This window comes from Salvelinus alpinus, chromosome 10 (assembly GCF_045679555.1).
Source record: "Salvelinus alpinus chromosome 10, SLU_Salpinus.1, whole genome shotgun sequence".
In the NCBI taxonomy this organism is placed as follows: Eukaryota; Metazoa; Chordata; class Actinopteri; order Salmoniformes; family Salmonidae; genus Salvelinus; species Salvelinus alpinus.
In genome coordinates this window covers 19228087-19241409 of record NC_092095.1, presented here as the reverse complement: position 1 = coordinate 19241409, position 13323 = coordinate 19228087, and the positions used below count along the sequence as shown (strand labels likewise).

General features: G+C 44.7%; 1 protein-coding gene across 2 annotated transcripts in view; it reads left to right on the top strand.

Annotated features, from left to right (window-relative positions):
• LOC139531651 (spermatogenesis-associated protein 13-like) overlaps positions 1-12635 on the top strand; it is a 30076-nt gene extending 17441 nt beyond the window's left edge. The window contains exons 5-14 of one of the 2 annotated variants that reach the window (XM_071328305.1): positions 128-272; positions 3876-4006; positions 8635-8814; positions 9354-9539; positions 10248-10427; positions 10673-10905; positions 11097-11226; positions 11342-11720; positions 11860-11934; positions 12047-12635. In XM_071328305.1, coding sequence (XP_071184406.1) covers positions 128-272; positions 3876-4006; positions 8635-8814; positions 9354-9539; positions 10248-10427; positions 10673-10905; positions 11097-11226; positions 11342-11720; positions 11860-11934; positions 12047-12222 — 1815 coding nt within the window. In that variant the 3' untranslated portion in view covers positions 12223-12635. The remainder of the gene's footprint in view (positions 1-127; positions 273-3875; positions 4007-8634; positions 8815-9353; positions 9540-10247; positions 10428-10672; positions 10906-11096; positions 11227-11341; positions 11721-11859; positions 11935-12046) is intronic. The other variant, XM_071328306.1, reaches the window with a different exon arrangement.
• The last annotated feature ends 688 nt before the right edge of the window (positions 12636-13323 follow it).

Sequence of the window (13323 nt, the reverse complement as noted above, 5' to 3'; positions counted from 1 at the left end):
AATGGCTAGATATACTGAGAAATTTATGTAACACAGTATGTCAAATAATGTCCTGTTTGTGATTGAGGTGCAAAACCCTTGGATGTTCCCAAAGGCCCCTAACACTGTCCTCTCCATGTCGCTCTAGCCCCTGTCACGCCCCCCTGTCCCGTCCCACCAGGTGCCCTCCTACAGGGCTGTGTCGGCCAGGTTCCGCCCCTCTACCTTCTCCCAGAGCACCCCCATTGGACTGGACCGCCTTGGACAACGCAAACTACACAGAATCCTCAGTGGTGAGGGAGGGAGTGTGTGTGAAAGGGAGGAATAAAGATGGAGAGAGTATGTCTGTGTATGAGGCAGAGTGGGGTAGAATATCTGTAAAAGAAGAGCAAAGCAGAGGGCAGACCGGCCAACATGCTCGCATGTTGTGTACCAACTACGCAATTCTCTGTCCATGTATGAAGGTACGAGATCCGAGTTAAAAGTACGCAGAAATGAATAGGGCCTGATTTTATTTATTTATTTTACATTTTAATAAAAATAAATCCACTGAGTAAATCTAACAACCCGATTCTCGAGCTGCAACACACAGACATGAATGGAGTTTGTGTCAACGGACATAGAGATGAATACATCATTATTAGACGTAGCTACCTCATGTCTGCCCCTCCTCCTGTTTGTTGTGATGCAGAGTTTTCCGACTTGTCAGCTGTAAGTTAACACATGGACAAATCCCTTTTCGACTCTGTGTGTTGTGGAAAGGTAAACACATTGGTTCAAGCTAACGTTAGAGAACATAAGATGGACATTCAGTGGGCTCTAAAGTACCAGCAGTTCACTCGCATTTGCTAGTGAAATAAATTAAATGCAAGCACGAAAAATAACTGTTCGCATTTGTGCGAGTGTGAAAAACATTTAATTCTGCGTTCCATTAGTTGTATTTTCCACGTATCCATTACAAGGATCACGCAACCTGATAGATTGTAACAGTAATTATGATCCACGTCACAAAAAGCATTACAAAATTATAATCAAAAATAAATATGAACATCTTGGAATTAAATGGAGTCGAGTTTAGAAGACTGCACGATGAAGAATGAATGGGTGTCCGGTATTAACTATAGAGGCAATGCTTCTAAAAATGCCCTTGCACTACATTTGAGATTTTATCAATTTTGAAAATCTGAAATTATGTATGCGCTGCAAAGAAATACAATAGACACCTTTACATAGGCTGAAACAGCAGACTCTTCTAGCGAACATCGTTCAGATTCCCTTTGCATTATCCTACTGAACAGCGTTCAGATTCACTTTGCGGTAGCCTACTGAACAGCGTTCAGATTCCCTTTGCATTATCCTACTGAACAGCGTTCAGATTCACTTTGCGGTAGCCTACTGAACAGCGTTCAGATTCCCTTTGCGTTATCCTACTGAACTTCGTTCAGATTCCCTTTGCGGTAGCCTACTGAACAGCGCTCAGATTCCCTCTGCGGTAGCCTACTGAACGGCGTTCAGATTCCCTCTGCGGTAGCCTACTGAACGGCGTTCAGATTCCCTCTGCGGTAGCCTACTGAACGGCGTTCAGATTCCCTCTGCGGTAGCCTACTGAACAGCGTTCAGATTCCCTCTGCGGTAGCCTACTGAACAGCGTTCAGATTCCCTCTGCGGTAGCCTACTGAACAGCGTTCAGATTCCCTCTGCGGTAGCCTACTGAACAGCGTTCAGATTCCCTTTGCGGTAGCCTGCTGAACAGCGTTCAGATTCCCTTTGCGGTAGCCTACTGAACAGCGTTCAGATTCCCTCTGCGGTAGCCTACTGAACAGCGTTCAGATTCCCTTTGCGGTAGCCTGCTGAACAGCGTTCAGATTCCCTTTGCATTATCCTACTGAACAGCATTCAGATTCCCTTTGCATTATCCTACTGAACAGCGTTCAGATTCCCTTTGCATTATCATACTGAACAGCGTTCAGATTCTCTTTGCGGTAGCCTACTGAACAGCGTTCAGATTCCCTTTGCGGTAGCCTACTGAACAGCGTTCAGATTCCCTTTGCGGTAGCCTACTGAACAGCGTTCAGATTCCCTTTGCGGTAGCCTACTGAACAGCGTTCAGATTCCCTCTGCGGTAGCCTACTGAACAGCGTTCAGATTCCCTCTGCGGTAGCCTACTGAACAGCGTTCAGATTCCCTTTGCGGTAGCCTACTTAAGCTTTGTGTAGCCAGTTTGCAGTCTGTGTCGACATGATCATTTGTTTTTATGTTTTCAAAATGATTTTGCTTTTACTATTGCTTAGGAACCGTGTCTAAAAAGCCAATACTTGTGAGCTGGCCCTAGTAGTTGGCCCTGTTTGAGAGGTGACTAGCGTTCCTCTGCTATAGAGACTAAACTTGGGGGCATGTGCTAAGAAAAATCTATGCTAATTCCACTAAACATATTTATATTATATGTTCTGTACTTATCAGTATGAATCTTTTATGTTTTCTAAATACCTTTTCAGAGGACTGAACTGAACCGGGTGTGATGCATAATGTTTGTCTAAGCACATAAATCTTCAATTTGCTGCCCGTCTTGTACTCTGAACAGTTGGACAGGGTTGGCAGGTCTGGGAGAGCTTTGAAAGTTAGTGTGTTTACCATCTTTCCAGAGTGTGTAATGTGTAGCGCAGGGTTCCCCAACTGGCCCACGGGTGTTTTTTTTTTCTAAGCAAAAACCACAATTATTTATATACACTGCTCAAAAAAATAAAGGGAACACTTAAACAACACTCAATTATAGGCAATTAGCAAGACACCCCCAATAAAGGAGTGGTTCTGCAGGTGGTGACCACAGACCACTTCTCAGTTCCTATGCTTCCTGGCTGATGTTTTGGTCACTTTTGAATGCTGGCGGTGCTTTCACTCTAGTGGTAGCATGAGACGGAGTCTACAACCCACACAAATGGCTCAGGTAGTGCAGCTCATCCAGGATGGCACATCAATGCGAGCTGTGGCAAGAAGGTTTGCTGTGTCTGTCAGCGTAGTGTCCAGAGCATGGAGGCGCTACCAGGAGACAGGCCAGTACATCAGGAGACGTGGAGGAGGCCGTAGGAGGGCAACAACCCAGCAGCAGGACCGCTACCTCCGCCTTTGTGCAAGGAGGAGCAGGAGGAGCACTGCCAGAGCCCTGCAAAATGACCTCCAGCAGGCCACAAATGTGCATGTGTCTGCTCAAACGGTCAGAAACAGACTCCATGAGGGTGTTATGAGGGCCCGACGTCCACAGGTGGGGGTTGTGCTTACAGCCCAACACCGTGCAGGACGTTTGGCATTTGCCAGAGAACACCAAGATTGGCAAATTCGCCACTGGCGCCCTGTGCTCTTCACAGATGAAAGCAGGTTCACACTGAGCACATGAGCACATGTGACAGAGTCTGGAGACGCCGTGGAGAACGTTCTGCTGCCTGCAACATCCTCCAGCATGGCCGTGAATTTCCACCTTTTGTCTATTCCATTTGCACAACAGCATGTGAAATGTATTGTCAATCAGTGTTGCTTCCTAAGTGGACAGTTTTGATTTCACAGAAGTGTGATTGACTTGGAGTTACATTGTGTTGTTTAAGTGTTCCCTTTATTTTTTTGAGCAGTGTATATATAGCTCCAATTGATTTTAATTTAGGAAGTATTTTCCTACGCATAATAGTGAAATGTGATCGTATACAAATGTAAACAAGGTTTGGAATTCTTGCGGTCAATTTGCCTTCTACAAATTATTTGTAATTGTCGCAGCCCCCCGACCATCCACTCAAGAACAAATCGGACCGCGGCTGAATATAGATGATGATCCCTGGTGTAGTGATTGCTGTGTGTGTGAGAGAGCATGTCTGATGTGTGTAACTGTACTAACTCTCTCCTCCCCACAGCAGACGGAGGCTCAGAGTGTTGTGCAGCGGTGGATGGTGACAGTGTGAGTGAGGAGGAGGGGAGCTTCGATGAGCTCAGTGATGTCACAACGTACCTGCAGCCTGGGGTGGGGCTGTCTGCTCTCAGCCAGGTGTGCTGCTTATCTACCTGATGTGTTAAATTGCAGGATGCATTCAGCATCAGATGTAACCAATGTTCCCTCCAAAGAAAATTGGCACTGAGCAAATTTCAGGTCTGCTGAGCGCAAACTTGAATGTTGGGAAAATTCTGTGCAACTTCCAGTGCGAGTTTATCAATCAAATTTCAATCAAATGTACTTATAAAGCCCTTATTATATCAGCTGATGTCACAAAGTGCTGTACAGAAACCCAGCCTAAAACCCCAAACAGCAAGCAATGCAGGTGTAGAAGCACGTTTACTCTGAACACTGAGGTTGTACCCGTTTTTAGTTAGTTTTAACAGTGCTCAAGTAGACTACTGTGCTCAAGTAGACTACTGTGGCTATTTGATCATAATGGCCTACCATCAAAAACAATGGAGATGTTAAGATAATATCTTAACATGGAAATAGCTGTTCTATCATTCAGCCTACAGTAGCAGCCAATGTGTGGTGTTCAATGTAGACCAACCTTCCATGAGACTTTTGGAAAAAACATGCAGGGCTTGACATTAACCTGTTTATCCACTTGTCCTTCAGACAAGGTGACTGAAAGTTGTTGTTTGATGCAAGAAACCACTCTACAAAATAAAATGCATTATTATTTCCATACCATTATTACAGAGAATCAGACAATTATGCTACCCTCTGCCTATTGGCTACTTAGCTTATTCAAGCCTGTCTCAAAATACAACAGTGCCCCTTTAAGACTAAACAAAGCTATGTACTTGAGGTCTAGAAATGTACACGTTTTGTGCTCTTGTTGGAAGCAATCACTCCCCTATTGCAGACTACATATGATCTATAACTGGGCTAATAACTCAGTAACTAGCAAAGGATATTAACTAAATGTGCACAATTGGCTACATGCAGCTCTTGCTTTGATCTCAAAACAAGCGCATCAACTCACAACTAGGGCTGTTGCGGTGACCGTATTACCGCCACACCGGCGGTCACGAGTCATGAAGGCAGTCAAATTCCACAAGACTGTTTAGTCACGGTGATTAGGCTTCTCCAAGCTCTGATGCTGCTGATGGTCATTAGTACCGAACTTGCTAACTGCCTGGTGCTCAGCACTCTATTGTCCCTCTAATCACTCTGACATCAATGCAAATGTATTTGAAAATCTAATCAAACACTTCATGAGAGCTCATGTTACGCATTATTTCAATAGGCTATGCAATTGCATAAGACCTCAAAAGTTTGCGGTCACTTACAAATGTCCTTGTTTTTGAAAGGAAAGCACATTTTGTCCATTAAAATAACATCAAATTGATCAGAAATACAGTGTAGACATTGTTAATGTTGTAAATGACTATTGTAGCTGGAAACGGCTGATTTTTAATGGAATATCTACATAGGTGTACAGAGGCCCATTATCAGCAACCATCACTCCTGTGTTCCAATGACACGTTGTGTTAGCTAATCCAAGTTTATAATTTCAAAAAGGCTAATTGATTATTAGAAAACCCATTTGCAATTATGTTAGCACAGCTGAAAACTGTTGTCTTGATTTAAAGAAGCAATACAACTGGCCTTCTTTAGACTAGTTGAGTATCTGGACCATTAGCATTTGTTGGTTCGATTACATGCTCAAAATGGCCAGAAACAAAGACCTTTCTTCTGAAACTCGTGAGTCTATTCTTGTTCTGAGAAATGAAGGCTATTCCATGTGAGAAATTGCCAAGAAATTGAAGATCTCGTACAACGGTGTGTACTACTCCCTTCACAGAAGAGCGCAAACTGTATCTAACCAGAATAGAAAAGGGAGTAGGAGTCCCCGGTGCACAACTGAGCAAGAGGACAACTACATTAGTGTCTAGTTTGATAAACAGACACCTCACGAGTCCTCAACTGGCAGCCTCATTAAATAGTACCCACAAAACACCAGTCTCAACATCAACCGTGAATAGGCGACTCCGGGATGCTGGCCTTCTAGGCAGAGTTGCAAAGAAAAAGGCACACACCTATACTATTTTCATTGAACTGTTGATTTGCTCTTAGCAACTCTGAGATGCTGCCTTCTAGGCAGAGTTCCTCTGTCCAGTGTCTGTTCTTTTGCCCATCTTAGTCTTTTCTTTTTATTTGCCAGTCTGAGATATGGCTTTTTCTTTGCAACTCTGCCTCTGCCGGTGTGCCATTGGAACACAGGAGTGATGGTTGCTGATAATGGGCCTCTGTACACCTATGTAGATATTCCATAAAAAATCAGCCGTTTCCAGCTAAAATAGTCATTTACAACATTTAACAATGTCTGCACTGTATTTCTGATCAATTTGATGTTATTTTAATGGATAAAAAAATGTGCTTTTCTTTCAAAAACAAGGATATTTCTAAGTGACCCAACTTTTGAACGGTAGCGAATATATTATCACTTGTGAATGATGCCCGGCCTAAAAAACCATGCATCTTTTTTGTGACTTTTTCATAGTTGCACACCTATGTAGCCTAGCCCATAGGCCAATATGTTTTAATACGGTTTGTATCACAACTGAAGTGGCCAAATAACTAATTAAAATTATGCGCATTAATCTGCTTTACAAGGGGTGTAGAGCCTAACTGGCATATGTGAGTTTGGAGAAGATAATTTCCACCATTAAATATGCGCCATTTATAATAAAAGCATTACATGCATAATTGCATTTGCGGTCACTTTTGATAATGGTGTTTTCCGCTAATGGAACATTCACACTTATAGCCTACTTCCGTGTGCGCATTGCTGCGCTTATAATATGAAGAAATAGCCTAATGGTTTATCAACATTTTAAGCTGAACGTTTTGATCTAAAACGTTTTTTGATGCTAGTGGTTGTATTAATTTGGGCTCTAACGCAACTGTCCCAGACTAAATATTTATTTATCGCACATAATAGGTCTACTTTTGTACTATGGAGGATAGTAGATTAACATAGTCTCGTGCTTTTGCTGTTCAAAGTAAATGTGAACAGTTCTTCCAATATCTTCAATATGCACCTCGGAGTTGGATATGGACGTGAGAAATTGCGTCCCCGACGTGTCTGTTTTAATTTGTAGCCTGTGAGAAAGACCCGATCAGCTGACGGAGAGCTGTGTGAGTGAGAGTCTTCAGATTGCACGGCACACTCAAAGAGAAGAGCACGGCACAGCACTTCGGGCCGCAAAAGGAATGGATTTCTTTAGGGTGCATTACGGCCACAAAGGGGATTCCGCCGTGAAATTCGAGGCATTATCAAGTGCGTGTCAAATTGTGACTGAGACTATTGAAGTGTACAGCCTGCGCCATAAACAATACAGAACTCATGCCTTTCAAGCAATTTTTTTTCAAATGATCATTAGTCTCATCATGCAGCCTTACAATGTATTTATAATCAAAACTTGTAGCCCAACGTTTGTAGAACAACTAAAGTTACATTTAAAAAATCTAAATTAAGCATATATGAATAACTGTTTCTTTAACTGCTCAACACGGAATCACCAAATGTGCGCACTCCATCGTTTGGAGAAAATATTTATATTTTATTCAACTTTGTTCAATTGTATTCACCATACTATAAAGTAATGCTACAGAATTATAAGCAAATCTTGTCTGCTAAATGAACTAGTGTAGCCCACAGCCATATGGCATAGCCAGATCAGGACCTACATAAGGACAACTCAGTGTATGCTATTCTGTTCTTCTGAAATATAGACTACATTTTCTTCATATCATGCTTCTTTAGACCTGTCTAAAATAAATAATGGATTTATTGTGAAGGTGTAAGCTATATTACATGGATTTATTAGGCTTTTTAAAATGTGTGGAAGCCAGGAGATGCTTAATGTGTTTGTCAATTACCGTGAGACTGACAGTTATTCGCTTGACAATCACCGGCAGACAAAATTTTGTGACCGCCACAGCCCTACTCACGACCACTCATGCTGTAAACACAGTCCAGTTCAAAGTAAATGGTACAGATCCATATATGGCAATGGTCTATTTGCATGTAGGCCTACTGCAGCTCTGATTGTTTACGCTGCACCGGTCTGTGTAGAGTACAGGCTGAGTAGTGCGTGTCAATGCAATAGAATCCTACTTCGATGCGTTCTGTCTACAACAAAAGCTGTTCCATAGTTCGTTTTGCTGCGTTGAACGTGGATAATATTGGGTTGATTCGATCACAATTGCCACAGTAAAGAGAAACCTTGATAGTGTTAACTTCCACTCCATAATAAATACAAATTGTTGATTTATTTACAGAAATGTTTGGCGGTAGACTAGGAATGCCTTGGAGATCGACCAGTCGTTGAATGAAGTTCAATCTCGTACTTCTCTGTGGGCTGATATTTCTGCGCGGCGGTCTGGGAGCTACTGCGCATGTGCGCAGCTTAGTGGGAACATTGGATAAATGTCTCTCCAAGACAATATGCCGTTTCTGCAATTCCTGATGTGTGTGTGATCTGCTTTGGTCTGAGTTTTGGTCTGAGTTTGGATGCAGCTCTGGTGTCCCAAGTCCAAGCGTAATCTGTGTGTCAGACATGAGTATGCTGTGCATGTAATTCTGTATTTATTTGCGTGTGTCTGTCATTACATAAGCTCGGTAACCCTCCACTTCTCTCTTCCCCTTTTTTCTCTCGCTCTCTCAGTGGATCAGCCAGGGTCAAGCTGTGTATGCAGAGGCCCTGTGGGACCATGTGACAATGGAGGAGCAGGAGCTGGCGTTCAAGGCGGGGGATGTGATCCGGGTGCTTGAGGCCCCTCACGAGGACTGGTGGTGGGGCATGGGGGCAGACAGGGAGGCCTGGTTCCCCTCCAGCTTCGTCAGGGTAAGACAACACGGAGTCAACACGTTTGTGCACTAGCCCTGTTGCATTGAAAAGAAAGAAAAATCTGTCAGTCAGTTATTTAACAGTTCTTTGTGTTTTTATTGATATTTTTTCACAACAACAAGATACTAACAGGTCAGGTCATGAAGCAAAAAGAGGTCAAAAACAACTTTCTGAAAAAGCCATTGACATGATCGGCTTGGATCAGGAAGCGAGAAAATACAAGAAGCGTCCATGTTTTGTCTTAAGTAGACATTCTGCCCTCTGTGTAATTGATGTTTACGCTAGACCCTGCCAGCTGTCTTGGCTGCAACCCAGCCCCTTAGTAGTGTGTGTTCAAGGGAAAGGGTAGTGTGGGTTCAGAGGTTTTGGGAGTTTTGGGGGTTTCCCTGGTGACTTGTGTTGATTTACAGTTGCATCTTAATTAGGCAAGCTATGGTAACCATGTTACCATAGGGATGTAGGTTGGGTTAACGGGGTTTAATTTACAGATGCGTGACTCTGTGGGTCACCTGGTAACGTGTGTGTGATTTTGACAGGTGCGTGTGAACCAGGAGGAGGATTCTGGAGCGGAGAGTGTAGAGCGTTGTGCTCTGGACCAGGAGAACCCACACACTGCCCCCCGGGACTGCGCTGAGCACCGCCACCAGATGAGGACCAACGTGGTCAAAGAGATCATGGACACAGAACGCATCTACATCAAACACCTCCGGGACATCTGTGAGGTGGGTGGGGGCTCGACCATAAACATTAACCGACCCTAACCCATGTCTCTCCATCGTCACTGACAATACCGCTAGGGTACAATTTACGTTTGTTTTTCTCTCCTGCTCTCCTCTGTCTTCTCCTTGCCTCTTTTTGGAAAAATGGTCAAAGGTAATCGAGGAGCGGAGGAGAGGAAATGTGGAAACGAATGCATTTGTATGAAATGAAACTCTCCTTTTCCACTCAATCGTCATCCGGCAAATTAAGTTTAAACGGGTGGAATTCCAGAATAATTGTGTAAAGTGATAAAACAAATGTAGCTAGTTGTACAACACATTTTATAGATACAAGGATAAGTAGCATATTTTTCTATGTATGCATGCTTTACTCCTTTGAGAACACCTGATTCAAAGGGGGCGTAGCACTTCCCTGCTATCTGCCACAAGGACACTCTTGTGCATCATCTGTCGAAGTAGGAAATGGAGGAGGGGAGTTGTGTTCGATTTGACACTCTTCTCGACCACTTATTTTCCGGGTCACGGAGGAGAGGAGTCAAGGAGAGAAGAGGACTGACTGACCTAAATGACAATCTCCCTAAAGCTCTGGATTTTCACCAGCTTCATTGGCGCTCCTCCTGCTGGACAAACCTTGTGTTGACTGCATCTCCATAGTACCGGTTATTCCTTGTTACAACTAAAACATCTGACAATATCTAATGCTTTTCCCAGGGCTATATCCGTCAGTGTGGTAAAAACCCAGGCATGTTCACTGAGCTGCAGCTAAAGACCATCTTCAGTAACATCGAGGACATCTACAAGTTCCAGAGACAGTTCCTCAAAGACCTGGAGAGGAAGTACAACACAGACCAGCCTCACCTCAGTGAGATAGGAGCCTGTTTCCTCTTACAGGTACGTTCTACCGTTGGTTCTACCTTTCTACACACAGTCACAGATTGTATTACTGAATACAGCATTTTTCCAAAACATTTCACAAAATACATTTCAAAGCAGTCACATCCCTATTTGGTAAAGTTTTATTTAACTGTCTCTCTTTCTCTTCCCTCTCCTCTCTCCTCTCTCCCTCCCCTCTTTCTCCTCTCTCTTCCCTCTCTCTCTCTTCCCTCTCTCTCTCTTCCCTCTCTCTCCTCTCTCAGGGGGAGGGTTTTTCCATCTACTCTGAGTACTGTAACACCCACCCTGCAGCGTGTGGGGAGCTGCAGCGCCTCATGAAGCTGGGCAGGTACAAGCACTTCTTTGAGGCCTGCCGGCTGCTGCAGCAGATGATTGACATCTCCATCGCCGGCTTCCTGCTCACGCCCGTCCAGAAGATCTGCAAGTACCCCCTGCAGCTGGGAGAGCTGCTCAAATACACTCCCAAAGACCACAGGTAGGCCACAACACACACACTTTACAAACTTCACAACACCCACGTGTGTATATATATATATATACACACTTTACAAACTTCACAACACCCACGTGTGTATATATGTGTATATATATATATATATATATATATATACACACACACACAAACCTTTTCACACTCTCCAATGCTGTTGATGTTGTGTGCTGTAGTGACTACGGTGGAGTGAGTGATGCGTACGAGGCGATGAAGAACGTGGCGAGCCTCATCAATGAGGGGAAGAGGCGGCTGGAGAGTGTTGACGCCATCGCTCACTGGCAAGTGGCCATCCTACGCTGGGAGGTGAGACAGTCTTCCAGGTGTATTATTACTGTAGCAGGCAGATGTCATCACTGTGTGATCTAACAACGAATGCAACTCAACCTAATGAATGTCTGTCTGTCCTTGTTCCTTTCAGGGAGCAGACGTGTTGGAGCGCAGCTCGGAGCTGATCCACTCTGGAGAGCTGACCCGGATCGTCTGCCAGGGCAGCAAGACACAGCAGCGCAGCTTCTTCCTGTTCGACCACCAGCTGGTGTTCTGTAAGAAGGACGTGCTGCGCCGTGACCTGCTGTACTACCGCGGCCGCCTGGACATGGACCACACAGAGCTGCTGGAGATGCCCGACGGCAGGGACCCTGAGCTGGGCATCTCGCTGAAGAACGCCCTGCGGCTCCAGAACAGCTCCACTCTGGAGACCCTGTGTTACCTCTGCTGCAGAAAGCCCCAGGACAGACAGCGCTGGCTGCAGGCCTTTGCCAGGGAGAGACGGAGGGTACAGGAGGACCAAGAGATGGGTGAGGAGGGGTGGAAAGGAGAGATGGAGGTGGGAAAGGAAAGAGGAGGAGAGGAGGGGTTGTTGGGAAGAGGAGAATGTGTCTGTGCATGTTGAATGACATTTGATTGTCTGGTATTTTTTTTATTCTTTCATGACAGGAATGAAGATCAGTGAAACGCAGCGAAAACAAGCAATCTTCAATGCGAGGAAATCCCGACAAGGGAAAATTAAGAGTAAGCGTTAATAAATCAGGCTTTTGTGTTCTTACGATTGCTGTGCATGTGGTTTTGGATTCATCACTATTGCAAATAATGCTTTAAATGTTGTTTTCTATTTCCTCCACAGCCATTGGCTACTCTGGCACTGTCCCGCCCCACCACCAGCCCCTGCATCCAATTCACCAGCGCCACGTTACCGTGCCAACCAGCGTGCCTCAGCAGCAGGTGTTCACATTGGCCGAGCCCAAGCGAAAGCCCGCCCACCTGTGGTACACCTTCACCCGACACGCCTTCAGGAAGTGAGGACCCCCCGCCTGGTCCTGACTCTAAATGGTCTCACCACACCTAGAATCGTCCTGATAACTCCTGATAAAAACGTACAGTTATGGACCCACAGGACAGGATCTATGCGCGTACTGCTTTGTGTAATGTGTGTTTTATCAATGTGTTTGTGTTGCCTCTTAGTGTCAATATATCTGTGTGTATTGTTTGTGCATTATTTTTATGTCTGTTTTTATTTGTCTAGTTAAATCAGTGCCTGGACTTGTTAATATACATACAGACGGACACCCCTCCATGTTGCTGGTATGGTGAAGATACTGCTTTTGTAGTCTGAGATTCCTTTACACCCAACCGCCTAGCAGAAACCTGTATTATAGTAATTATGGCAATGATGTACTACACGTTCAGCTTTTAAATTACCTTTTGAATATTTACCTGATATCTTGGTTTTAGTTTATTTCTCTGAGGCTGGACCCTGTTGGAGTTAGACTGCTAGTGAAAGCACAACCCACACACAGGACAGTGTACGCACGCACACACACAAGACAGTGTACGCACGCACACACAAAGGACAGTGTACGCACGCACACACAGGACAGTGTACGCACGCACACACACAGGACAGTATACGCACGCACACACACAGGACAGTGTACGCACGCACACACACAGGACAGTGTACGCACGCACACACACAGGACAGTGTACGCACGCACACACACAGGACAGTGTACGCACGCACACACACAGGACAGTGTACGCACGCACACACAGGACAGTGTACGTACACACACACACAGGACAGTGTACGTACACACACACACAGGACAGTGTACGTACACACACACACAGGACAGTGTACGTACACACACACACAGGACAGTGTACGTACACACACACACAGGACAGTGTACGTACACACACACACAGGACAGTGTACGTACACACACACACAGGACAGTGTTTGTACGTACACACACACACACAGGACAGTGTTTGTACGTACACACACACACACAGGACAGTGTACGTACACACACACACACACAGGACAGTGTACGTACACACACACACACACAGGACAGTGTACGTACACACACACACACACAGGACAGTGTACGT